Source organism: Daucus carota, chromosome 1, assembly GCF_001625215.2.
Source record: "Daucus carota subsp. sativus chromosome 1, DH1 v3.0, whole genome shotgun sequence".
NCBI classification, from domain to species: Eukaryota; Viridiplantae; Streptophyta; class Magnoliopsida; order Apiales; family Apiaceae; genus Daucus; species Daucus carota.
The window spans coordinates 45,966,535-45,994,501 of record NC_030381.2 but is presented as its reverse complement, the minus strand read 5'-3'; the positions used below and the strand labels follow the sequence as shown (position 1 = coordinate 45,994,501).

The 27,967-nt window shown below is 37.6% G+C and overlaps 3 protein-coding genes across 4 annotated transcripts; 1 reads left to right on the top strand and 2 right to left on the bottom strand.

The window, feature by feature from the left end:
- Positions 1 to 1,263: 1,263 nt before the first annotated feature.
- LOC108192816 (uncharacterized) lies at positions 1,264 to 20,694 on the bottom strand. Of its 2 annotated transcripts, none has more exons than XM_064085705.1 (15): positions 20,209 to 20,694; positions 14,712 to 19,566; positions 14,451 to 14,639; positions 11,416 to 11,530; positions 9,571 to 10,624; positions 8,915 to 9,362; positions 8,598 to 8,651; positions 5,676 to 8,520; positions 5,464 to 5,577; positions 5,191 to 5,321; positions 4,032 to 4,124; positions 3,661 to 3,930; positions 2,965 to 3,538; positions 2,300 to 2,375; positions 1,264 to 2,186 (listed from the first exon to the last, which is right to left on the bottom strand). In XM_064085705.1, exons 1-15 carry the CDS (start codon positions 20,493 to 20,495, stop codon positions 2,087 to 2,089), a joined length of 11,205 nt encoding a protein of 3,734 aa, XP_063941775.1. In that variant the 5' UTR covers positions 20,496 to 20,694; the 3' UTR covers positions 1,264 to 2,086. The 2 variants fall into 2 exon arrangements, with proteins under 2 accessions (XP_063941775.1, XP_063941776.1); XM_064085706.1 differs by having other exon boundaries at positions 1,264 to 2,169.
- Positions 20,695 to 22,039: 1,345 nt separating this feature from the next.
- LOC108192830 (pentatricopeptide repeat-containing protein At2g15630, mitochondrial) lies at positions 22,040 to 24,111 on the top strand. The gene has a single exon (XM_017359331.1). It carries the CDS (start codon positions 22,110 to 22,112, stop codon positions 24,003 to 24,005), a length of 1,896 nt encoding a protein of 631 aa, XP_017214820.1. The 5' UTR covers positions 22,040 to 22,109; the 3' UTR covers positions 24,006 to 24,111.
- Positions 24,112 to 25,766: 1,655 nt separating this feature from the next.
- Positions 25,767 to 26,991, bottom strand: LOC108210035 (U-box domain-containing protein 11). Its single transcript, XM_017381285.2, has one exon. It carries the CDS (start codon positions 26,831 to 26,833, stop codon positions 25,910 to 25,912), a length of 924 nt encoding a protein of 307 aa, XP_017236774.1. The 5' UTR covers positions 26,834 to 26,991; the 3' UTR covers positions 25,767 to 25,909.
- Between the last annotated feature and the right edge of the window lie 976 nt (positions 26,992 to 27,967).

Sequence of the window (27,967 nt, the reverse complement as noted above, 5' to 3'; positions counted from 1 at the left end):
GCGTTGTAAAAACTCTGGTTTATTGTAGTGAGGCTTGAGACATGATGATCAAAATCTGTGGTCTTAAAATGAAGGGAAAAGACTTTTAACGAGGATTGCTGCAACTTGATGAAAACTGCAATATACATTTAACGGGGTTTGATTCGACTCGTAAAGTTTTTAAAGTCCATACCCCGACTTGCAGTGCATTCAGTTTCGGCAGTTAAAAAAAAGGTCAAGTTAATCAAAAAAAAATCTTGGCGTTGGCTGAAAACATACAACACTGTCAACAAATCCCCAGAATATATATTATATCATAAAATCTAACAAGTTTATATACTAGAAAGCAAAGATTGTAAAGCATTTTATACAATCTATAAATATCATGAAGGAGCAAAGCTGTCCATGAGCAGAAAGAGCGTGGATTCCGAAAGTGTGGTGGTGTCATTGTCGGCCTCGACCTTGAAGTTGGTGTGTTCCTCTTGTTGTGCTTTCCCTGTTGATGTTTTGAGTTTGAGCAGCAGAGATTTCTTCATCTTCACTTTCTCACCCAGCTTTGCTAGCTCCCCAACCCACACATCTACAACTGCGGCCATTATATGTTATATATATATATGTTGTTTGATGGTTTGTTGAGTATGAGAATGAGAGGCAAGGTGGAGAGTTCTATTTATTTATATGTATATAAAGATGAATGCTTGGCCAAGCAATCTAGGATATTAGAATGAGTGATAGTTCGGGAAATATCAAGGGTCTAACAAATATCGGGGAAAAGACTAATTTAGCATACGGAGGATATTTTGTAATTTGATTCGGAATTCTTTAACTAGATCCCAACTCGTGCATGAACCCACAACGTTTGCCTATTCGCCTTGTTGGACGTATTTGTATCAAGTGCCCCCACTAGATGGAGTTAAAGTAGGCTACGCTCGTCTTAAAATTAATTTTGGAACAAATTTATGAATATTTATTTTAAGATAAAAAAAAATGGAAGAAACTATTTTATATTATTTTAACCTATCTTATATTATTTTAACCGATTTAAAAATTATAACTATTTTCATCAGCTCAAATAATTTTGAATAAAATAACGGACAAAACCGTCTGAATAAACCAGCTCATTTGGCCCCCTCTTATCCCAGCTCAGAGTCACATAGATTCTAAATTGTAGTCCCTCACTCCGAGTGAGTCACTCGCATGCGGGTGCATTTACAGAGTAATTGACACTGAGTGACAAATTACTGTGATCCAGATTATTGAACACACTGAAAAGGGGTCTTAATAGACGCATAAAGTAATCTTCCATGATTAAATATAATAGTTGCAAGTAGAACAATCTGCAAAACTTATTCATAACATGCTAACAAAAGGATGCTTTTGGTGTAGTGTAGCATCAGGAAACATAAAGCTTTGTGAAGATAAGCTTGTGTCCACGAGGATGAGAGCAATTGTATTAAGAGGGGATTTCCTCGGGCACAAGCAGAGCATTATCCTCTTGTCGTCGACAGCAATCAGCTTAAGCGCTTCCAATGGTCATGCAAGGGAGCATGTCTTGTGGCTTTTAGCTCCATTAGCTCGTAGCTGTTGTCAAAAGGATCTCCTCGCATAACAGAAGCATATTAGTAGAGCATATCAGAGACATTGTGCAGACAGCTTTCACCAGAAATGGAAGAGCAGCCCCTTAAAGTAGGTGTTGACCAATCAGCTTCAAGCAATTTATAAGAGTTCTGAATTTCTTGCAATCACACAGCACATGTCGTTACTCGTTCCAGACATTATTTGTAGTGTCTGACTGGAAATTCACTTTTTGCCAGAGGCTAACTGATCCATGATTCAAAAGGTCAGAACACAGATGATTCGGTGATGCTCCCATGTTCTAGGAAAGTTCATAGCTTTCATCTGCATGTTCTTATCGCAGGTCCTTCACTATGAAGAATAAGGAACAAGCATTAAGTTCCAACTAATGCTTGCTACAACCTAGGAGTAGCTGCTTCCATCCAACACTGATGAGAAGTTCACCAGAAAACATGATTTTTACTTGGAGACACATGGGAAGACCTAGAATCTGCCATCAAACACTTCTACTTCATATGACAGCTTCAGATTATCATATCCATGGAGTCCAACCTTCATACATATTGCAAAGATTATCCACGCTAGTGGCTTGCTTAATTAGATGGTCTACCTGATCTGCAATACTAATTTCTCTGAAGACAAAACCCACCAGAACATATGATAAGATCATTAATATATATATATAATGCAGTATCAGCAAAAACACAATATAATCAAAGGGTTCAATGTATCTGGAAATATGCACCTGTTATTAGCAATATCTTGACCATCTAGCTTCATCTCTACTCGTCTTAAAACTGACATTGCATAAGCATTTTTACCTGGAACGCAGTAATTATAAAGAAACGATGAGAAAATGGACCCATATTGATATATCATCACCTCAATGGGGTGAAAAAGGAAGCTGTTAGTATGATAAAGAAGCAGCAAACACACACTCTAGAGTTACTGTACTTTCAAGTAAAAAATTATAAAAACAATCTGATCACTTGAGTAAAAGTTTAGAATTAAGATAACCCCTAAGCATACAAATAAATACTTTTAGCAATTGTTTGTTACTATGTTCCAAAGAGATATTGTCGGATATGATAATTTGACAGCATCCATATTACCTAATCTAAAGAGAAGCAACTAGAAAAGAAGCATAAAACCTACGTTTACACAAGATTATCAAAACATTTAAGGGCTTTAAGATTAATCAGATGATTAGAACATGCTTGGAAGCAGAGCAGGAAGTAGGTATTCCTCTAAACTGGAAAATAAATGAAGCAAGCTTGTTACAAGCAGTGAAACCAGCAAGGGGATTTTAATTTTAAACATAAGAAATCAAAAGATTTCCAAAATTTTAATATAAGGCTAACTAGTACTATGATCTTTGGAGGTCTACTTTACGAATTTATATATTCTTACCCCTTGTGATTCTAGTGACATCCATATTAGGAAGCGGAGCCTGATTAATATCCCCTTCAACTTTATCCTGATCCGATAGAGGTCTTTCTACAACCTTCACCTCTACTTCTGAACCCATAAAATGTGAAGGTGACACCAGAGTTTCCAACTGCTGTGGGTCCAATACATCTTTACCAATGCTCTTAACAAGAGACTCTGACTTTATTGTTTCTCCACTACTGTATTCAGTTAACGAAAAAGAGCTCATAACATTATTGGTCTCCCTGATGTCATGCCCATTTGAAAGCCGTTCCGTCAAATCTAAGTCACCAACATTCTTTTCATCAGCTTCGGCTGACAATTCATCTAATTCTAAGCTGCTACTATAGATGCTTTCAGGAGGAGACATCCATCCTTTCTCTTGCACGGACAACCCTGTTATATCTACTATATCCTCATCATACTCTCTATCAGGTTTGGAGACAATATTGACATCTTTGTTGCCAAAATCTGGATCACTTTCTTCCACGTCTGGCCTTGAAAAATTCACATCTTGAGACCTTATCTCCTGGCTTTCTCCTAATCCTTCCAAAGCCTGTTAGAAGAATAAAGATTATACTCTTCCATTATAATATAATATTTTTGCCCAACACAATCACCATATGAGCATGACCTGAAAGGATAAAGGAAAGAAAATGAAGTGATGAACCACATTACTTTATGAAGATTCCCTGCATGTAGACTAGCAGCCCTCGCCAACCTAGTCAACATAGAATGCAGTCCCTTCACAGAGGACGTGAGAGATGGAACCAAAGGTTTATAGGCTTGACACGCTTCCTTAATTCTTGAATAGTAAGACTGGTATATAGCTTGTCCATGAATAGGAGATATCTCCTTTTTAGTCTCTCTTTCTCTTGCCATAGCATCAGTCATAGCAGTAACATCCTTTGACAACACAGATTCAAGTGGAAGCAAGAGGGCATTTGCCTGACCATTGAAAAAGAAGTGCCCGTCTTATTTGATCAAAAAAATGTGTTTCCTGACACTAACAAAATTTAATAGAAATTATAAGCAAAGGAGACATAAACCTTAGTAAGATCTTCCATCAGAGAAACATGTAATGAAGCTGCCTCTTTCCCTAAGCTATAAACATCGTGTAGGCCTTCGGTTATTGCCAGGACCTAGAATACCACAAAGGTATAAGCCACAAAAAAATCCACCAAACACCACCCATGCTAGATAGAATAACTGTTATGACGTCCTTGTATTTATCCAAGACAAGTGAAGCAAAACTAAACATAACATCTTGTCATGTGGCTGAATAAATACATTCATGCTCATGGACACCTTTCAGAGTGCTTTATGCTGAACAGAGCCCTCAGTATACATATCGGCTATCGCTGTTTTTTTCCAATACTGTGCTCCTTTTCTGAATTTTCTCACACAGTGCAAAGACCCAAAAAATCACAATATATATATGTATAAACATATATATATATATATATATATAGGGGTGAGTTCTGGTACAAACTTACAAACTTCATGTGTTCAACACATATATAATTTGAGTTCAACATTTTTTTTTACATATTTTGTTAAACATCGATAAAAATTGTGTTGGAAAAGTACATAAACTAATTTTTCAATGTAAGAACTAAGTTAAACGTATTATATAACTAATATATGTTTCAAGACCCTACCCAAACCCCAGAGGTCTAGTTTAAGCATTTTTTAGATATATTCAACACAATGATAATTAGTGTTCTACACCCGATATTGAACCCCAGTTACAAATGTGTTGAATGCACGATTTATTTTGCGTTATTTTTAAAAATTGTGATGTTTTTTCAAGAATTTTCCACATGGATACTTTCTATAACTAAGGATTAACATGATGGGAGAATAAAAAAAATTCAAAAAAAAAAGTTTGTAAGTTTGTAACTTAAAAAGGTTTTTATTTGATCTTATCCCTATATATATACACACACACACACACGTATAAACATATATATATATACACGTATAAACATATATATATATATATATATACGTATAAACATGTGTGTGTGTGTGTAGAAACATATAATTTAAGAAATTTGATATGAAGTCTGAATATCAGATATGCTAACTTGAAACAGTCATCACGATTTATTGTAGACACCAACTAGAGATCTAGATTGATAACCATTTGGCAACAAAAACATTGCTATGATAAATTCACACACACACACACACATATATATGTACCTCTTCAAGCATAGAGCCACTCTCAGAAGTCAAAGCAACATGGCCACGGGTTACACGTGCAAAAGCAGATAGCACCAAACTAGCTTCGTAGGCACAATCCTTCATTGCAACAAGAGTGATCTGCAAATCATCTGCAAAAATGAACATTTGGCAGTTTAGCTAAACCAAAAGAATAGCCTGAAGTTTATATAAGAGTGTGTTTATCGGTAAAATGATCCAATGCAAGTGCTAAAAGGTACAGATTTACAACAAAAAAAATGGAAAACTAGAAACCTGCTGCCAACTTCGCTTTGGCAGAAATGATAGATAATTCATTACTTGCAGAAGACAAATTACTGGAAGCAGTTTCCATGTTGCTCTGTGCAAGCTGCAATTCTTGTTCAGCACCTAATTATGATGGTAAAAAATGATGAGAAAATACAATTATTAACGAACCGAACAACTTAAACAGAGTTAGACAACTAATCATCCATACGGGAACTCACACATAAGTGAGTGATAAGTCACATCCAATTTTGTTAATGCGTATAAGTAAATTTGCTGCCAGATTCTGGCATCAGCACCACTTTGGAAGGTATACGGCTCTCCTGAACTTTGGAAAATGCCATCTCTTGATGCTTCAAACTCTAAAACGGACATGCATACTTTGATCATCTCAGAGCCCTTTTCTTGAGCTGCCAGCAACAATTGCCCTCGTCTTATAAGATGATCATGAAATTCAGGAGGAATTCCTGGATTTCTAACTGAGGAATTTCCAGCTGAACTGGAATTTGAACCACCACATGCCCACCCCATGGCTCTCTCAAGCTGCCTTTCAGCTGTAGAAGAATTTTTTTCACAAGCTTGCAGACCCTCAAGGGACCTTACTAATTTTGCTACAGATGACTGTATATTTTCCAACAACTTGGGTCTGCTAAGGTTTAAAATAACTGGAAGTAAGTTATCCTCACTTGCAAGAAATTTGTGGGATATGAGCCTGTAATTGCACAATGGGTTAAAGGTTACATCATAAATCCATTCCATCTGAACAATATCAAAAGTAGTTTTAAGAAGAGACTCCCTCAATTCATTCACTTGCTTATTCATAATGGAAGCTGCTGACCTCGCGGCCCTGACAGTTTCATGTGCATTACAGTACTCTTCAAGCATAAGCTTTACTTTCTTTACAGCCCCAAACTCTTTCTTCAAGTCATCAAATGTAATATCTTTTGCTGACACTGCTATTTGCTTTAGAAGTTCACTTTCAGTGTCTAGCCTAGTTAAGAGAACAGGGGAAACTCGTTGTCTCAAGTACTGATTAAGATGCCCTTGAAGTTGGCTTTCAAGTTTTTTTTGGACAATATTGACAAGTTGGTCAAATCCTAAATTGTAATCCGCTGATGAAGCTGCATCATGTATGCAGGAATTAAGAAAACAATCAATCACAGTCACTTTCCATATAAAAAAGGAGTGGTTACTGAGTATGCCAGAAAACTTCCATATACATTCAGACATTGGGCATCCAGAATTAGCTACATTTTCAAGGCCAGACATATCACTTGGCTGAGAAGAAACAGGTCCAGCAAAGGAAGACAATGCTTTATCAACTGATTCCAAGTCAAAGAAGGGTTGGACTAGAGCTAAAAGAAGTGTCTTGACTTTTGAGATCTGAGGTTCTCTATCCTGTTCACTGCTAAACAAAGATTGAAAATGGTGTTCTGCAGAAAACAAGGCACTTTTGATACTAGCTTCCCTTTTTAACAAGGAAGCATTTCGCATATCTTTCTGGTTCCAGGAGTGGTGGAGTTTTTCCAACTGAGATCTACAAGCTTCTTCCTGAGAAGCAAGTTCCTCAGCCTCTTCCCAAGACAAATGGTCGCGGCCTTTGAGGGAAGCCTCTTCGAGAGCCAACTGTTTCTCAGTGATGAGGCCAACCTTTAGAAAGTAGTTCTGCACCAGTTCGACTAAAGATGCTCTCTCTATTTCAACTTGTATAAGATCCTCCAGTGCGGTATCAATTGACCCCCTAATTTGTGAAAGAGATCCAAATGAATCCATGACCTCCGAACTATAAGAGATAACAGCCCTTATGGCATCGGGAACCATATCAAGCATTTTTTCAACCAAGCCCTTGCAGGAAATCAAGCTGGCACTGAATAAGGAAGCCCAGTTCCTATGAAAAGAATAGTTCGAACCATCCAGATTCGCATTAAGAATAGGCAGATTGCTTTTAATGATGTATTGATGAAGTTCATCAACAAACCCTGCGAGCAGAACACACTTCTCTACTTGCTCTTCATACTTGGAGAATATATTTACAGTATCAGTTTGACTTCCATCAGCATTATGCTTCAAAATGTCAACCACTCTATGTTTAACATCATTATATAGAGAACTAACTGCAATATTTAGAACAGTAATAATCTTCTCTTTCTCTTCAATCTTCCCTTCTAATCTGGATTCAAGTGTCTTTTCATGCTTTGACAACCCAAAACTCGTAGAAGGCGGTGGATCTTCATTTTCGACATCAGCTGATTGCATGTAGCTGATAAAAGTTGATAAAAGGCGATCCTTGGCCTTTGATTCAGTCTCTGAACCAATAGAATTTACCAGTCCTAAGCGCTCGTCTTCCAGCTTTTGGATACCCTCTCCATATTTCTCTACTTTCTGGCAGAGATCATCATAACTACTCTCAACAGAATCGAATCCCTCTGCACGTACCTTTGCATTAAGTTCAGCTGCTTGTCTACGGGAAAGGGACAGTATATCAGAAGAAATAGTGTTGTTCACCAGGACATGCAAAACGTGGGCCCACTTATGCACTTGACTAGTTGAAAGGTAATTTAGAGGCAGGAGGCGTTGCAAAGCTAAAGAGTATGTTTGAATACCATTCACTGCAGAGGAAAGTCCACGATCTAACTCAGACATAAGCTGAGAGACTTCTCTATCAATTTCATGGCACTGAACTTGTGTTGGTTCAGGAACGATAGTCAAGGGAACCCCAGCCACAAGGACTGCAGATGTAAGGGACAAAGATTCTTCCTTGCCAGCCAGATTTATGCTGGCTTTGATTTCTGGGATTGAGCTACTCCTTATAGCATCAATAACCTTTCCATGTTGCTCAATCCACGACGTTGCCTCTTGAGCTTTCTCAGCTACCAAAGCCTTTGCTTGAGCAAATTCCCGAGTCTGCATTTCATACGTTGCACGACTCCTCTCCAAATTAGAGGTCGCTTCAGCTACAACTGACTTCGCAGAGGTCTCGTCGTGAACAAGGTTAGATTTCTCTTTGTCAGCACGAGTGAAAAGAGTAGATATAATCTCATATTCATTGAGGATATTTGTGAAACGCTGAAAAACAGGTATATATTTAGCTTCACATCAACATAACATAAGAATAGCAAGAAGAAAATTAGGACATTACAGACCATAAGAGCAGATTCAATAGCTGGGAAGGAAGCCACTAAAAGATCATGATGTTCCTGGTCCATACAGAAAGATAAAACTCATTAATGTTTTTTCAAGGGAATCCATAAAAAAACAATGACATGTAAATTAGCAAAAAGATTTCTCACTCTACGGGATACTAATTAAATACAAGTAAACTGAGTCCAAAAAATTATGTATACAGAAAAGAAAAGGGTAGTGCAAATAGTTGTCCAGAAACAGATAAGTAATTGCAAAAAAATGCAACATCTCAGAGGGAGATATAAGAACCAAGAAAAAACATATACTATGGAAGCACCTGCAATGGAACTCGAATTTCCTGCACGCGAGATGCAAAGAGGCTCAAGCTCACTGCCAGCTCCATGCCCTTCCTTTCTTCACCCACAATTGCTGCATCATCATGAAAATCTCCACGTGTCCACTCCACAAGAGGATCCCAGACAAAAACCTCCAACAACATTAAAAGTATGTCCTTATTATTCTTTAAGACACCAAGGACTGCTTCACAGTTTGCTCTGAAGGTACCTTCAACCCCAGTCAAACCCAAAGCTGCTTCAAGTGTTTGAGTAAGGCGAAATGGCACAATTTCAGCAATTTTTAGTCTGTGACCTTTATCAAAACACACATTATAATCAATGTGTACAACATCCCCACTACTAAAGTCCATTAGAATATTATCCAGATGTCTATCCCCAAGGCCCAGAATGTGGCCAATCATGCTCATTGCAGATAAACTAAGTGCATACCTGCATCAACATAATTACTGTATCATGTCAAACATTAGCCTTATCATCTTTCCTATTGTTTTTAAGATAAAAAAATGGTGAAAAGTTTTTATTAATTTTTCTTGCCCTTGAAAACTGCATCAAGAATATACCATACATTACAGTTATACACTCAGAGCATATTCCAATATCACAATGGAAAAAAAATACTGAATTCATGATATGTTACCTCTTCAACTTTGAGCTGAAGGCTTTAAACCCTTCACTAGCACACCAGAGTTCTTGATGAAGAAGCTGTTTAGGAGTCTCCTTCATGAGATCCAGAAAAACTTTACGCTTGACTTCATGCGGCCAGTCCCTTCGAGATATCACTCTTCTGATACCTTTTTCTTTCAGTGCAGGTATAATTTTGCCATAGAACATATCACTTGGCCTAGGAACAGGTGGAGGGACAGAGTTCTTCGTAGTGCCCGCCAAACTGGACAATTGTGCCAACTGGACACGGTTCTGCCATGATTTAAAGACGCTATAGATGCTTGTGACATTGTCCACCCACTGAATGAGACCAGCTCGGCCACTTATTGGTGTCACGGAATAATAGCGAATTTGAAAGAACCTATCACAAGTTGCAGAAGAAGAGTGCAGAAAACCATTTATAGCTTGCAGTAGCTGCATAATTCTAGCATCAAGACGAAGGTCCTCTCGGCCTTTTAACAAATAGGGATATGTCTGGCCATCTGATCCCAGTATGACAAGCTTCTTAGGTCTCGTTTTGGTTGGTAAAATAGTTATATGTTCTAAGAAAGAAGCTATTGTAACTGTTCCCTGGATAGCAGTTGTGAGTTCCCTTTCCGGATCAGATAATGTAATTTGCTTCTCCAGACCAGGCATTGGAACATCAGAGGATGATAATTGTGCCAGTTGTGGTGCCACATCTCCCAGCGTTACCACTGACTTCCTCTGATAAGATGCCAATGATGCAGCGATGCTGTCAAATGGACGCCAAACATCTCCTAGTGCAGAAGCAGTTGCAGGGGGTGTCTTGAAATTTGAAATGGCCATTTTAATTTGTTCTTTATATTCCTGATGGAACCACATTTCATGAGGTGTTTCAGGTTTCCGAGAAGTGGAAGCTAAGCGGCGCTCTAAGGCTACAAAGATAGGAGCCATCATAGCTGAGTATTTCGCTGCATTTATCTTGTTCTTTTCAGCATGACTAAGGGTGGTATTCTCGGTAATACGGGCGGCCTCCTCTTTCAGCAAATTTATCCTTCTAATTACGTCTACAAAAAAGGATTTTGAAGACTAGATAAGTTGCCCACAACAAACACGTGTAAAGGGAAATAATTTAGAGTGCATAATAAACAAGTGTCAAGATCATAAGCCAAGGTCAAAAAAATTGTAGGTTCTCATAGTCAGACAAGCATGGTGGCTTATCTTTTAAGTTTTAACACATTGTACGAGTATAGAATGATGAGCAAGGGCTATTGACTTCTCAAACTTCCATTAAGATTTTTGTGCATGTAGATGTTAAACATAAGGTTCATATATAATTAGATCCAGACCATATACAAAGTCACTGGTCCATTGGATATAAGTGCCAAACGTAGTTCTAGTCTTGTAATGAATTAAACTTGCGAAAAACCTACATCTTATCATGCACCATTTAAAAAGTAATATATCCTAGTAGCTTTCCTTGTTTTTAGACAATTATATTAGACATTGATATTCAATGTTAACTCTTTATTAATGGAAAAAAAAAAGATATTTCTATATGGTTTTGAAAATAATGCTTATATATCTATATGTTTGGAAAATAATGCTTATATATATAATATTTTTAAATTTTCTTCTTGTCTACAAAAAATATCTTTAAATTCTGTACAAAAAAATTTAAAATATGATGAGCACGAATGTTTTTTATGCGGCTTAAAAATGCAACTGTGACAAACTATAGGACAGGAGTATGCAGTATTTCCTTCTAAGTAAGATATTTCTTCAACATTATGGAAAAGCTGAGTCATATATATTATCATGAAACATTTACATTCAATAAGCAAGTCAAATGAGTTACCTGTGTGAAGATCTTGGAGTGTACTAAGCCAAAGTTCCTCCCAAAGAATTGTCACATTTTCAAGCTCCTTTATCACAAGTTGGACATCTTGGATCAATCTGGGATAAAGCTTACTCTGCATATAAATATCAGCATGCTGAGATATGCTTAGGCTACCAATTTTAAAAAAAACACTCAACCTCCACGCACCATACAATTTCACTTCCCGTTGGCAAAAGAACATAAGAAAATTGCATCGATTATTAGATTGGATACGAGATAATTACTAATCAGCAGAGCAGCCAAAAAAAGAGAGCTTACATAGACTAGTTGATAAGAAAACCAGAGCCCAGCGGAAGTGCGTTACTTCAGTTTTTATAGATATTTGGTTTTTATGTAATCTCGGGTAGCCAGCCTGCTTCTAAAGGTATTCACATCATGGCATTTTCAACTGTACTACTAAGGGCACCTCCATGAGACTCTCTAGTTAGGATCTCGAGCAAAAATTTGAGGAATTTATAAAAAGTTGTTCGAGACACTTCTAGTGGCTCCTCAAATTTAAGGAGCTTCCATTTTCTGCTCGATTTAAGAAGCCTCCGCTCGCTGCTCAATTTAAGGAGCCTTTTCCACTTCTAAGTTCTTTATGGTAATAAAGCACTAATAGCAAATCCTACAACTTTCCTGAATGAGCTCTTAAGCTCAAATACAGGGAATTTGTAATAAAATAGTACTCCAACAGTATCCTAGTGATTTCCTAAATCATTATGACATCCTCAAAATCACTAGTCATCCCCTATTTTTAGGTAACCACTAGCCATCCCCTATTTCATTTTTGGGAATAAAAATTTCATTTCACTCCTCTTCTACACTCTTGGTCCCCACTATTTCATACTTCCTATGATTTTTTGTCCCTACTATTTCCCATTTAGACCCTGTTTGGTATTATTGTTGTTGTTTAGCAGTTTTTTATGGCAATCGGGTAAAAGACTGTTTGGTAAATCAAAAGACAGCAATTTTTGGATGAAAAACTGCTTTTTGAGAAAGCATGTCCCCATGCTTTTGGAAAAAGCTATTTTTCAGCTTTTGCGGGAAGCTGTTTACAAATTTCAATATCAAACCTCACCAAAAACATTATATTTATATTATGCCATAAAACATGCAAATATCAAAAAAATTACCAAACAGTCATCTAATTTCTACAACACTTTTTTTACCGGCACTTTTTCTAACTGTACAACAGAATTAAACAAAACTCCCAAATTGATCCTTACTAGTTCAGATATATTATTATTATAATAATAAGGAATGAATATAGTGATTGTTGTTGGAGTTGACATACAAAATAGAGATCCCAAATCATTAGGATCATTTATGTCATGATATTATTAGGGAATGCACTAGGACACTAATGGACTTGCCCTAAGGCTCTCTTGCTTTCCAATTGGTTGTTTTTGCATTATGTGCTACTTTATCAATCTTATTAATTGGCTCCATGTATGAGCTCTTGAGTAAAAAATAAAGAGCCTTGGTCCAAATAGAGCTCCAAGAGACTCTTAGAGGCTCTTTATAAACTTAAACACTCCCATCTCTTTTAGGAGCCTCCACATGTCCCTTGACTTATTTTTATTAATAAAAAATTCATTATCTCCAATTCATCTACTACTTTTCCCTCTCTTTTAGTTCACATATGAATAAAAAAATAAATACTCTCTCCTTAGTATCGTACTTTTACCTATTTAAAGTACTTTAAGTTTTAACAAAAACGATTCAAACTTTTAAAGAGATATTTTCAGTGGTACCAGTGTGGCACTGTCTCTCCGGCGGTACTATTTCCCAATGGTATGATTTTCCCAAAGGTACCATCGGTATCGCTTAAAAATATCCATAATTACAAATGAATATTAGTAAGTAGAATCTGAACCATAGAGAAATAAAGATGGTGAAAGAATTTTTTATTTGTACTTTTGACATAAAAAAGGAGTTCAAAGATGATTGAAGATCAATATTCCAAATTGTTAGATATGCAATTTAGAGATGTTAAAAAATACTTTTTGTTCCTTATTTATAAACAGTTCATATTTGAGATCAAATTTATATCAATTTAAAACATGATCAATACAGTTATAACATAACCATAATTACTTATTCTACCTTAATATAGGACAAGAGGGACAAGAGAAAGGAGTTGACGGTGATAAGAGTTCGTATGAGCAACGGCACTTATGTAACATAGTTAACCCCCCCCCCCCCCAACTCTCTCACACACATACACAACAAACATGATGTTCTTCTCTTTTTACACCTTGGGTCACCAACCGCCTCGCTTTAAAACCTGTGATTAATTTCAGTCGATCTTAATCTACCAACTAGGCAACTAGTTGGGAGAAGTAACAACAAGACATATAACGGTTTAGTGTGGCTCCTTCTACAAGAAGGAATAAGTACCCCAATCGGAACTTATATCCTTTTAGAAATTAAAGATACTGAGAGTCGAACAGGTCCAAGTTCATCAATCATCATGGTCGTTAGAGAATTAACAACTACCTGCCGTCTCGCACCCGTATTTTACATTTGAATTTGAGAAAGAAAAAAAAAACATTTCAGCATCACTTAATACAGAGAACTATGATTGTGTCATACATAATCTAGAAAAACTAGCAATATGTGCCAACGACATTAACAAAAACGATTAAAGATTAAAGGTACAGTACAGGTGGTGGGCACATAGGCTAACAATATAGAAAGGACCATATAACTGAAAATTTTAATATCAAATGGTACTTTGACTACTGTGCAACAAAATTGTGAGTTGATGAATTAAAATTACTAATAAAGTACGAAAGGGAAGCACTACAGTAGAACAAGAATAAGGAAAATAAGTTTAAAGATATACATATGCTACTATAAACAAATGCTCCAAGAAGGAAACCGTAAATGACAATATATCAGTTTATCTTCACACAAACTGATAAAAATAGAAGTAAATAACAATTTATCAATATATCATCACCCCAACTGACAACACAAGAGTTCCATCAAATTAAAGATTTACGTACCAAACATGCCAGTATATGCCGAAGCTCTTCCGATGGTTCCTCTTCATAAGAATTCACATCAACAAGAGATGGGTAAACTACTGACCAAGGAGATAGCTTAGCCAGCATAACCAGCATACCCTCTAGTTGTTTCCTAACCACATGTTCAGGGTGAGAACTTAATCGAGCGAATAGCTGGGGGGTTATTTCCTTCAAAACAAAATAATTGTCAGAATGTAACACTGTCATCAAAAACGTTAAAGAACGAATCTTGTTAAGTACCTGCCAGGGCAACAGCGGAACTGTTGAAAGTGCATGTCCAAGTGTATCCTTCAGCTCCACCCCAAAATTGAGAAGTATGTGCAAGACATAAAGTGTAGCCCTCAAGGAGTGACTGGCAGATTTCTGACTATCTGAATCCCGAAGACATGAATACCTAAGGTGATTCACATAAGCTTGAGCTGCATGCCCAAAGAGAGAAACTCGTCTACTTCTCAAAGACCACCAAATATCAACTAGATCACTGACAAAGGATTTAGATCTAGTGCTTTCTGTCCAAACATTATCACATTGCAAGCATTTCTGCAGTTGAGAAGCAAGAGTAGCAGAAAGGCATTCACCAGAAACATTTTCTGCTCCAGGTGCTCCAGCTGCAGCTTCAATTATATTTATGACCTGCTGCACTAAAACATCTCTCGCCTGTTCAGAAGATTCAGAATCAAAGTTGCAAATTTCCTGTGCTTGATCAGAATCTTTGGGACTATTAATTTCGAAAAGATACTGGGAAATAATATTTTTAACTTTTATAAGCTCTTCTTCAGTTAACTTGAACCTATCAGGTACAATTTCTGAAATGAGATTGGGAGAAAAAGAACAAGACCCAAGAGCAGTCTCGCTTGGACCAAAGAGATCCGCTTTAGCTTGACGAAAACACCAAGAGGCATAAGAAATCCATGAACTACTCATAGTGGGACAAAGGCATGTTGATAACTTGGTAAATGTACCTACAAGCTCCTCAATGACTATATTGATCCTTAGTTTAGAGCTCAGGTTAACATTAAGCTCCGCAAATACTTGGAGAACAAAATTCTCCATGCTAGTATCTGAATATTCCCGCTGCACCCAATCTGAAAGTTTTAAGCATGCATCTGCCAACAAAAAGTTATCATCTCCACCAGTAACAGTGTTTTCAGGCGAAAGTAAGCAAGGTTTCACAAGTGTCCAAAGATTTGTGAGTGCATCTTCAAACTTCTTCTCAGCATGCATCAGTAAAATTCCCTCGTATTCCACACTTTTAGTCATGAAATCAAGGGAGACTCCTTTGGAGCAATTCAAAACTTTGCGTCTCAAATAAGTGTTAAGACGATTTGCCAACATTACGTTGCTTTGCTTACGAGCTAAACTCAATAAATTCTTACAGAGCTTTAGAGTCACGGGAGCAGTCGGGAGGATGCTTTTATAAACCCGTAGGATTTTTATCCATAACTTACAATCTTGGTGCACTTGCTTAATTGGTGATGGCGTAACTTCGAGATATGAACCTAATAGAGACTGAAGTTGCTTCTCTTGGTCACCACCAAGTTTGCAGTTTTCTTCGAGTGCAAAGATGCAATGTAAATGGCTCAGATGGGCTGCTGCTTCTGACAAACCATCAAGTGGTAAAATGGAAAGTGTTTCCTTTAGTATGGACTTAGCCTTCTGGATTTCTGTTGACACCTTGTCCGCCTTTCCCTCATTGTGAAGAAGCATAGCCTGCAAAAGCATCTGTTCACTCCTTTGCAAGGCTAGTTTTGGATCAAGTGTAAGTTCACTGCTACTTTTGGGAGTCAGATCAAGATATGCCCATGCAGCCTGATAGTCACCCTCATCAAAGTGTGCCAGGGCATGAACAGCATTCATTTCAATTCCAGCCATAGTTAGAGCACCACAATAGCTTTTCCCAGCGTGCTTAGCACGAAGCTTATGCAGCTCTGAAAGCCAGGAATCCAGAGATTTCCAATCAGAAACAGCAGTATAACTGTCGATAATACGAGCAATTGCAAAATGTACACCATCAGAGCCCATGGTAATTAGGGAATCATCCATCTGAAGCAAATGAGTGAAATGAGCCGCAGCCTTCTCATACTGGCCCTCGGCTTGATATATGAGCCCCGTAATCCACGATAAAGGTCCACCAGCCCCATGGTCAACAAGAATCCGGTTATCCTCAGAAAACAAGGGAAAGAACGACATACAGGCCCACTTTTGTAAACCAGTCAAAGCCTCTGGATCATGCAATTTACACAGCGCCAGTGCTATGTGCCTTAAAACCCTTAAGACATCCCCAGAAAACCTGTCCTTCATATTATGAAAGTTCTTTTCCGTCGACGATGTGGCCACTTGATTGCTGAGTTCCTGCAAACGCAAAGTTGAGTAATGAACTGTAGCATCATGACATTGCAAAGCCAGTCCAGCATTCATCATTGGTTCACATATACGAGAAAACCACTCCTCGCAGACTTTCTTGTTTGCTCGAAAGAACAAGGAACTCTGACGAGAAGCACATCTTAAAACAATTGATCCGTCATAAGCATTGTAAACATTTTTCTTGAGAGCCTCAACAAATTCCAGTAATAACCTCAGAGGTAGCAGGTGTGCATATGAAGAACCAACAAGGTTTAAATTTCCATCAGTTGGCTCACTGTCAAGGTGCAGCACCACTGCAATGTCCAGTAGCATGCGTTCCAGAGCAGCAAAAGTTTGGGTGGGTCCACCAAGGTTCGTGCGCAGCCGTGTGGTAATACAGTATCTAGCTGCCTCGTGTACAGCCCACCATGCACCTGCAATAATATTAACTGAACATATTCTTTCAAGAATATTATCTTCATCTTCTTTGTCCCACCACAAGGCATTAGTAACACTATCATTTCCTGTTTCCTCTTGTAGTGTTAAACCTAAATCTTTCGAGTGCCGACATGTATAAATAAGTCGCTGGATCCAAGATGATAGGGGCACCTTCCACCTTTGTGAAATGAAGCTCAGGATAGAAACAAGCTGCTGGGAGTGAAGCTGCTGAGGAAGTTGCTTGAGAGCAAATATTTGTTTCCAGTGCAAGTTAGACCTATTGAGTAAATTACGAGTTCCAAATGTGCATGCACTGCCCAATCCATCATCGCGCATGCCACATGCAAATAATGTCATAGGTAAGATGTCAGCAAGCAGTCTCATGAACGCATTGCTCACGTCTTTGTCAGGATCACCCAGTCTTTCAAGGACAACTTTGGTAATTATGTAGAAGTGTGTGCTAGGGATCAGCCTTGCTTGCAGAAGCACCTCCAAGACTAATGACACACGAGTTCTCACTTTTGGTTCCTTATCTAATACAGCATCTAGCAATGACATCACTAAATTGCTAACAACATTAGTACACTCATATGCTTGGCAAGGATAAATTGTTCCTTTTGACTTCTCATACTCAGTACTAACGCTTTCACAAAATTTCTCGATCCATTGCATCGCCTCTAACTTAACCGCCAAAGGAGAAGATATTTGGAGAGCATTCACAATGGTCACAGTGTACTTCTCTATATAATCAAAAATGATCATCAAGAGTTCGTCTCTATAATTATTAATCGGGATAACTTCATCAATCTCAAGACCTGGAGCTGGAAAGTCTTTGTGTCCTTTCGTGGCACACTTGTTTAAAAAATCAATAGCAGTTAGCCGGCTTAATATGTTGACAACAGTAGCTTGTAACTCTACATAGTCTTTAATAGGACATTCAAACGGATTCAGTTTCTTAATAATAAACTGTATCAATTTGTCAGACCTACTGATATGGAAGTTTACAATTTCTGGTTGGCTAATCAAGTTGCTATCCCCGCCCAATGACACACAGCTTACTAGAACTTTCAAGTCAAATTTGAGGAAAGAAAACAATTCAGATCTTGAATAGGATTTAGAAGCCACTGCACTTTCAAGATCCTCAGCATTAGCTGAAGTATTCAAAAGCATGCTCTTTAGGAGTTCCAACTCTTCGATCAAGGAATCCACTGCTTGTTCAACAACTTCGTTATTCCTATGTTGGAGTAAAAATATATAAGCAGCAGCAGAACTTCCCGTGACCAAGTGATTTGGATGCAAACGCAACTGAGATATTGGTCCATAAAATTGTAAATTTTTATGTACTGATGAAGGGAGAAGACCATGCTTCTGAAGAGACAATAATTGAAGGTTAGTTCTAAGAACACCATGAATTTGAAATGAATTTATTTTTGCAACCCCGTAGCGCTGGTTAGCAATATCCATTTCCAAACTTTGGAACAAGATTTCTACTGCAGAAGAATAGAAGCTTGAAAACTTTTCACCCAGAATCTCTGCTAATAGTGTCAGGCACCTCCATGACTCCCCAATCCATTTCGACCACCCAAATTTTTTTCCAACCATAGATAGCCCTGCCAGTAAAGGAGGAAGCATTTTGCCAAGAGGTTCCCATATCTGTTCAAGTAGATTAATTTCTAGCAGACCGGATGCTGTTGACTGCAAAACTGTAGAAAAACAAGACAACAATACAATCAATCTCTGACGTTGTTGTGGAGTTCCAGGACTTGCATCTTGAAGCATAACATCCATGTCACCCAAAAACTTTGAAAGTAGACCCAGTGAGAAGGGTAGATTGTTCACCCAGTGTTTCTGAAATTGCAAGAAGCTGTCCATAATAATACGTCTATCAGTGTCAGCAAGATCAGGTGCCATTGCCCATCCAAGAAGCAAATCGACAATATCAACAAAATGAGGTTGGAAGCATCTGAAGAATTTCAAAGATATTAGAGTCAAAACACCCAAAAGCCTGTGCAGTAAAGTCAAGGAGGTTCTCTCATCCTCAAGAAGTTCTTGACATGCTTTGAGGACAGGAAGTGCATATCTGTCAACGGCCCCAATATCCCCAACACTGAGAAACTCGCGGAGACTTTCAAGTGCCAGTTCTGATGGCCCATCTCCAACTCTGAGCAATGGCAAGGCCCAACCAATAAATCTATCAACCAGGTTGGTAAGTAGAGCATGATTCTGCCTTCCATTTGATGTTATAGGAACTGAACATAACACAGCACACAACGAACCATATGCTGTGGCTGCTGCTTGACGCACAACATTTGATCTGCACCACATTAAAGGAGCAACGAAACATTAGCAACACGACAAGTTCACAAATATCTACAAATCAAAATACGGCAATGAAACACATCAACTCAATAGCATAGCATAGTTATTTCACAAAAATAAGAAAAGAAAATAGAGAGAGAGAGAGAGGGTAAGGCCTCGTTTGTTTCCCTAGTTGTGTAATTATGTAATTTAAACTTCCATGAACCTAGTTACGACTTCAGCTTCCACAGAAAATGCAAGCAGGAATTGCATAGTTATTGTTGGTAAATTATACTAATTTAATAGGTATATAACTTGGAGTGAGCATGAAGAGGCGAGGTAGCCAAGTTGCTAAATAATTGATGTAATTATAAATAGCAAGTTCGTTTGTGTAATTTTACAAATATTGAAACAAACACAGCAGGTGATTTAAATTTAAGTTCCAAGGTGTTTGTTGCCACATAATAAGAAACAAGGACTAAGCAGCACACAAAAAAGCTTTCAGCAACTGTAACCAATATGAGCTGATAAAATCATAAATTCAGGCCTAGAATGAAACAGGTTATAGTAAACACGGCAATGAGTAAATTAGTTGTAAATTACAGAATGAGAGAGAGGGGGGAGGGGGAGAGAGAGGGAGAGGGAGAGAGAGAGATACTTGTCGGAGAGAAGAGTGGAGAAGGCCTGAAAGAGATAAGAAGCGGAGTGATGAACAAGCAGAGAATTAGGAGGGAATAGAATAGCTCTGTGGAGAGAATTAATGGCGCCGATGCGAGAATTGACGTCGTCTTGTTCCGACTCTGATTGTGATTGTGATTGAGTTGTTGTCAAAGATGCAGAGGCTGAAGAAGAAGCAGCGGAGTTGGCGGTGGCGGTGTCTTTGGGCAAGGCAGCAGAGACGAGAGCGGCTAGTTGTTGTTGTTGATGCTGAAGACTTTGCATCATATACACACACAAATTTCTACTACTACTCTACTACCACTACTGCTACTGCTCGACTTGTTTTCGAATCAATCTTGATTATGTTGCTGCTGCTTCTTCGAATTGGAGGATGGAAAATTTAATCAGCATCTCTCCGCCTCTCCGATTTTTATTTAATTTATTCTTCTATCGTTTTTACCTCATTCTACTCATTCTGTGACCTATTTCCTATTTTGTGTTTCTTCTGTCTTCTAATTTTTCAATTGTGTACCTTCATGCAATTGAATTTTGAATTTATGGCCGGTTTGGAGAAAAGTTTGTGATGATTTAAAATTTTGATCATTTTAATCCGCTAATCGACATTATTTGATAGTTAATGGATTTGGGCTCAAAAATTAATTTTCAAAAAGGTAGTTTTAAGGAGTTTTTTGGATCAGATTTTTAGGTATTTGTCATAAAAAACTAATGTACCAAACAATTTTACAGGAAATCGCTAATTAAATCAGTTAGTCAGAACATCTATTTCAATCAGCTAGTCAAGTTATATAATTCAATCCGCTAACAGTTAAATTATCTAATTCAATTCCGCTAACAGTTAACAGCTAACCGCTAATTTCCAAACAGGACTATGTCTTTTATCATTCATCATTATAAATTATTTATACTTTCATCCCTAAAATACAGGTCTTTCTATAAATATTAAATTTTTAAAGAATTTTGACAAAAAAGCTATCAATTTTTAAACAAATTATAAAAATCTTATGTTCTAAAAAATATTCGTAAAAATACAGTGGTTGTATATGAAATCTGCAATCACTAGTAACCATATGCAACCAGAAAATGCAAATTTTGAAAAAAAAACTGAAAATTATATTAGGACCATAAAATTTGATAAGTCTGATAACTTTGATAAGTTTAATACAAGGATACCAGTACCATAAAATTGGAAGCCATTTAATTTTCATAAAGATATGAATATTCATATGACTGAGTCTTCTTAATAAAAATTATTTATATACATAAGCATATATAAAAGTTCACAGCTAGAGAAATTGAACTAACCAGAATTAGAAAGTACTTGATTATGAAAATTCACAAATCATAATAATCCGGCAATTATATCCAAAAAATCTACAAAATGGAACAAAGATTTTTTATGATCAATTTAACTTGCAATAAAAAGGATAATTAAATATATATCGTGGAGCAAAATTTTTTATTTTTGATTATATATTTGAGTATGTATATATAATAATTTTAAAATAACATTTTTTTTACAGGCACCTAAATACGAGTAGCAAGTAAAAATTGCAACACCACTGTACTCCCTCCGTGCCCCTCAATAGTTCATATTGAGGTTGAGCACGGAGGTTAAGAAATATGTATAAAGTAGTGGAAAAGAGAAAGAAAAGTGGGTGAAGTGGTGGGACTCATTGATTTTTAATATATAAAAGAGAGATAGTGGAATAAAAGTAGTGTGAAAAGGAAGAAAAAATGGGAAAGTGGCGGGACCCATTAACTATTTTAGGAAAGTTTTGTAATGTAAAGAAATGAGAAGACATCCAAGAGGAAACGGACAGAGGGAGTACTACAGAGTCTACAGTGTTGTTTGAATTCCTCCTCGTCTCCCTCGCAGCCATGCTGACTCCCAGAAAGATCCTAAGAATCCAAGAATTCAAACCCAGCAAAATCAGCATCACCTCAATCAAAACTCACTGCTCTCGTTTCTTCTCTTCAATTCCTCTCCAACAAATCCCCACACCTCCAGGAACCTCACAATCTCTTCACGACTCCATCTCATCTTCTCTGTGGCATTTGATCAAACACCTCTCACCCATTCTCACTCCCTCCCTAATCGCCACTGTTCTACCTGATTTTCGTTCTAACCCAGACCACATTCTCAACTTCATTCATCATGTTGACCCTCAGTGTCTCGACATTAATTGCTATTGTCTAGCGATCACTATTGTGTCTCAGGCAACTTCCTCGAAACCAGCTTTAGGATTAATAAAGAAGGTTATTGCTAGTAACATTGCCACAAGAAAGGAGATTTTTGATGGGTTGGTCAGTGCTGGAAAAGGGTTAAGTGTGGAGAGCCAGAGAGTGTTTGATTTGTTTTTACAGGCATTCTGTGATTTGAAAATGGCGGATGAGGCGTTTAAGTGGTTTTTGATGATGAAATGTAAGCGTATATTGCCTAAGATTGAAAGTTGTAATGATATGTTGAGTTTGTTTCTTAAGTTGAATCGGACCCCTGCTGCTTGGGTTTTGTATGCTGAGATGTTTAGGCTGAAGATTGAGTCGACGGTTTGTACGTTTAATATAATGATTAATGTTTTATGTAAAGAAGGTAAGTTGAAGAAAGCTATGGAGTTTGTTATCGACATGGAGGGATTAGGGTTTAAGCCAAATGTTGTAACTTATAATACTATAGTCCAGGGTTATTGTTTGAAGGGGAATATTGAGGGTGCTCAGAGGGTTATTGAGGTGATGAAAGGCAAAGGTGTTGAGCCGGATTCGTATACTTATAATTCGATTATTAATGGAATGTGCAAAATTCGGAGGGTTGAACAAGCGTCTGCTTTTTTTGATAAGATGGAGGAATGTGGGTTGGTTCCGACTGCTGTGACGTATAACAGTTTGATTGACGGTTATTGTAACAAAGGAGACCTTGATAGAGCCTTCAGTTATAGGGATAAGATGGTTAAGAAGGGAATTGCACCAACAGTATCCACATACAATGTGTTGATTCATTCTCTGTTTATGGAAGGTAAGGAGGCTGAAGCCAATGATATGATTAAAGATATGGGACAAAAGGGTATGTCTCCAGATGCCATTACTTACAACATTTTGATAAATGGGTACTGCAGGTCTGGAAATGAAAGGAAAGCGTTTAACATGCATGATGAGATGATAGGCAAACAGATCCAGCCTACACGAGAGACCTACACATCTCTTATTTATGTTTTGAGCAAAAAGAGAAAAATGATAGAAGCTGATAACTTGTTTCAGAAGATAGTTAGAAGAGGAATTTTACCGGATCTTATAATGTTCAATGCCTTAATTGATGGTCACTGTGCCAATGGTAATGTGAATCACGCATTTTCACTTTTAAAAGAGATGGATAGACTGCGGGTTATACCTGATGAAGTGACATATAACACTTTGATGCAAGGGCTTTGCAGAGAGGGTAAAGTTGAAGAAGCCCGGGGGCTTATTGATGAGATGAAGCGGAAGGGGATAAAGCCTGATTACATCAGTTATAACACTCTTATAAGTGGGTACAGTAGAAGAGGTGATATAAACGTTGCCCTGAGAGTTCGAGATGAGATGCTAAGTATAGGTTTCAATCCTACTCGTCTCACTTACAATGCTCTTATTCAGGGTTTATGCAAAAACCAAGAGGGAGATCATGCTGAAGAACTACTTCAAGAAATGATCAGCAGGGGAATTGATCCAGATGATAGTACTTACTATTATTTGATCAAAGGAATAGGTGACGTAGATAAATTTTTGGAGAAGGATGATTTATGATTTAGTAATTAGTATAGCTTCATACAGAATAGTGTTGTTAATTGGTTCTGAACTGCAAATGGACTGGTTGATGACGCCTAATATTACAGAGACTCTTATGGATCAACCCAAATTATTACAATAAGTTCTTAAGGTGCTGGTTATCTTTTGATGTGGTCCTACAAAAAAATAAGTCCTAAAAAAGTTAAGATTTTTATCTTTTCAGATTGTGACTTATAAATTAGAATTTGATTTATAAATTTTTTTAACAAACGGTACGAATAAATTGCTTCAAAATTAGGAAAAGTTTGGCCAGACATTCCTTTACTTTTTTTTTAATTCTTTCTGATTGCTTTTATAAATGTGCAAATGTAAACACCTGTTCAATCGAACATTCTCATGTCTATGTCGAGTTTATTCTTTTTATCATTCGGAGATAAAAAGGATGACTCAATGTTCGAATGCGAGTTTGAGAAAACATATCATTAGGATATATGAACCGAATTTTGGATAAGTTATCTTATTTTACTTTTTAAATTTTATCATCTCTTCTTTTTAAAAACTGTTTTAGCACTTTGACAAATATAAAACGCTATGTGACACTACTATAACATCTTAGTGCTATTTTAACACAAAATTTAGGGTACCAAGTCCCCAACTAAGGACTTGTGCCTCTTAATTTATCAAAGCTCTCCAAAGCCCAATAGTTGCCTTGAATATGTCAATGTTGGAAAGGTAAAAAAATATTGAAGCCTGGACGCACACCACACCGGAATCTGTCAACTTTTGGTTCATTATCCTTCCAAAGATCAAGATATTATGAAAGTCTGTCAAACACATATTCAGATTAATTGGGGAACTCTGCATATCTAAAAACCATACATGCTCAAGTCTGTGTGTGTCCCGTGCAACAGTTATCTTCAGTGCACAAGGATAAACGATTTGATATGTCTAAGGAGCCCAGTCCTGGAACTTCAAAAAAGCATTTCACACAATCTCCCAGTAACTAAAATTGTGGTCCACTAGCAAGTAAAGCTTTTGCATGGCAAGACAAGCTAAGAAAATGGCCAAAATAGCACTAACAGAAGTATTCTTCTGTTGTGGTGGCCAAGTGCTCGAGTTGAAATTGGTGATCCTTCTGTATCAATAAACGTCTCGACTTCAAAGTACCAGTCATTGACTCATTCATTTAGAAGCAAGTACAGAAGTATTCAAAACAGCTTTATATATACTACAAAATGTCGAAATCAAGAGCTCCATCTTGTATTAAGCAAATTATGATATGACATGTTAATCAATGAATTTACTAAGTAATTATTAATTTAATTTACATCAACAAGACATACCATGTCTCTGCCAAAAATAGGGACTTCAAAACGCTATGTTAATTTTTCACTTTCTTTTTTATCACTCTTTTAAAAGTAGTGTTATGGATTGTAAGGAGATAGCAATCATCATTTCGTCGGTCGGAAACCGTACCAAGCGAAATTTCGTCCGGTCCGGTTTTCATTATTGGTTCGTGTATTCTAAAGTCCATTATGTAACCAGACTCTGCCGCTTGATCAAAAGAGTTCTAGACCGTGTTAATCCAGCAACTCTTCCAAAACCATAAAGCATGTTAGACCAACTTAATACGGTGTGAAGTGTATATACTTTATCATCATATAGAACCTTACCAGAGGAAAATGGTCGTGTTCACGATGCCTATGGTGGTTATTATTTGCTCATCAATTATTACCATGTTATCTCAAAAACAATTCTCTTAAATGCAATATACTACTATTGAGGAATTGTTCCTTTGCTCATAGAACAGACTATAAAATTTTCTAAGCTTACATCTCAAGTATATAAATTTATAACCTGGTTTGTCAATTATTTACTCTACATTTAACAGCACAAATTTATACAATACAATGCTCACCAATCTACGTCGAAGACACACTTTCAAACGAAGAATCCAGGTGATCAGAGTGAAGCAATTTGAGCAACTTAGCAGCCTTACTCTTGCCCTTAACACTCCCATTCTTGACAACCTCAGCAATCCCATCAAACAAACCCGCGCCAACACTCCTCCTCAAGCTCTCCACAACCTCATCGTTCCCATACTCCACCAAATTCAACAACGCCGAGACAGCATTCTCCTTGATCCTATCACTACATCCCGTCGACAAGTCCAACAAATCAACCAACACACCGACTCCCCCAACCTTGCCAAACTCCTCCCACGCCTCCTCACACCCCGCAACCTGAGCAATCACCGCGGTGACATCCTCCACAATCCCCACCCTCCCATCCTTCATAACCAATGAAAATAAAACCGGAACAGCCCCCAGCTCGATCACACTCCCTCGATTCCCTCTCCACAAACAAACCCCAAACAAAGCCTTCAACGCATCCTTAACCGACCGGGGATGCGACCTAGTGTTCCTAATCAAATCAAGCAACGCGTAAATTATATCTCTTTTCGACCCAATTACAGGCCGGTACTCCTCTTCCATCAACAAACTAAACAAAAGAGCGCAAGTGGACTGCGCGGCGGCGGCGCTGGTGGGGTTACGCAGCGCGTGGGAGAGCGCGTCGAGGAGGCCCGCGGCGGAGGACATGACGGGACGGCGGTCGTGGATAGAGAGGTTTAACAGCGTGGCGGCGGCGTTTTCTTGGGAAACGGGACAGGGGGAGTAGAGAGATTCGGTGATGTAAGGGACGGCGCCGGCGGAGATGATAACGGGTCGGGTTTCCGGGTCGTATTTGGAGAGGAGACGGAGCTCGCAGAGAGACTCGATTCGGGTCTGTTCGGACACGGAGCTGAGTTTGTTAACCAGCTTCTCTACTGCTGCTGCTTCTTCCATGGCTTGTCTTGGTTATTACAGATCTGGATAAAGTGTATGAATGTATGTGTCTCTGTCTGTGTCTATGTTTCTTTAGTTTCAACGGGTAGGTGTAATCGTGTTTATGTAAGAAGGAATGGTCGCCCCCGCACTTTTGACTTGTGCGTTGTTTGGGTTTTCCCACCAACTTAACTTCTGTAGCGTAATTATGTGGCGGGGTTTAACACGACCGAGACATGACACGAACCTGATCAAATCCGAAACTCAATTTACTAAGATAGGAATCAGAAAATGACCCGAAAATCTTCAGATTGTTTCGAAATGGACCCGAAATGACTTGAAATTAGAATTTAATTTTTAATAATTTCAATTTTCAATTTTATTTAATTTTAAATGATCTTAGCTTGATCTGAAATCTACCCCATTACTTACACAAACATGATCCGTTACTCGAAATTGCCAACCCCATTACTTACACAAACATGATCCGTTACTCGAAATTGTCAACCCACGTGGCAGTATAAGTCCCGGCTTCGCAGGTTCTTTGTGGAGTACATATTTAACTGGGTTGACAAAATGTGAATTTTGACACCGCGGCTCTCTTGTTTTTTAGAAAGAGAACAAGAAAAACAGGACGAAAAGATTAACACTCTTCATTTTTTAGTAGACAAACATTTTACTCCCTCTCTTCTATACTCTCTCCCTCCTGTTTCGGATAAAAGATTCAACACGTGTTTTAAAATTTTAATAAAATATAATTCCATAACTTTTTATAGAGCGGGAGTGTATTCGATTGAGATTTTAATGGATTGTTTTTAGTCTATAAATTTTAATGTATTGTATGTGATTTTGATTTTGTGCGGATTTTTGATAAAAAATCGCAGAGTTTATAGGATTTAAGCACAATGCTTCAAAATCCCATTGATTTTGGTGGGATTTCAAAAAACTTAAAATACATTGAAGAATGCCACAAAATCCATCATTTTTATGAAATCTAAAAAAATCCATCAGCATTCGAATACCATCAGATTTTAATGGATTTTAAACAATCTCAATTGAATACCATCGGATTTTAAAGCATATTTTAAAATCTCAATTGAATACCACCAGATTTTGTAGCATAATTTAAAATCCCAATTAAATACCTCAAGATTT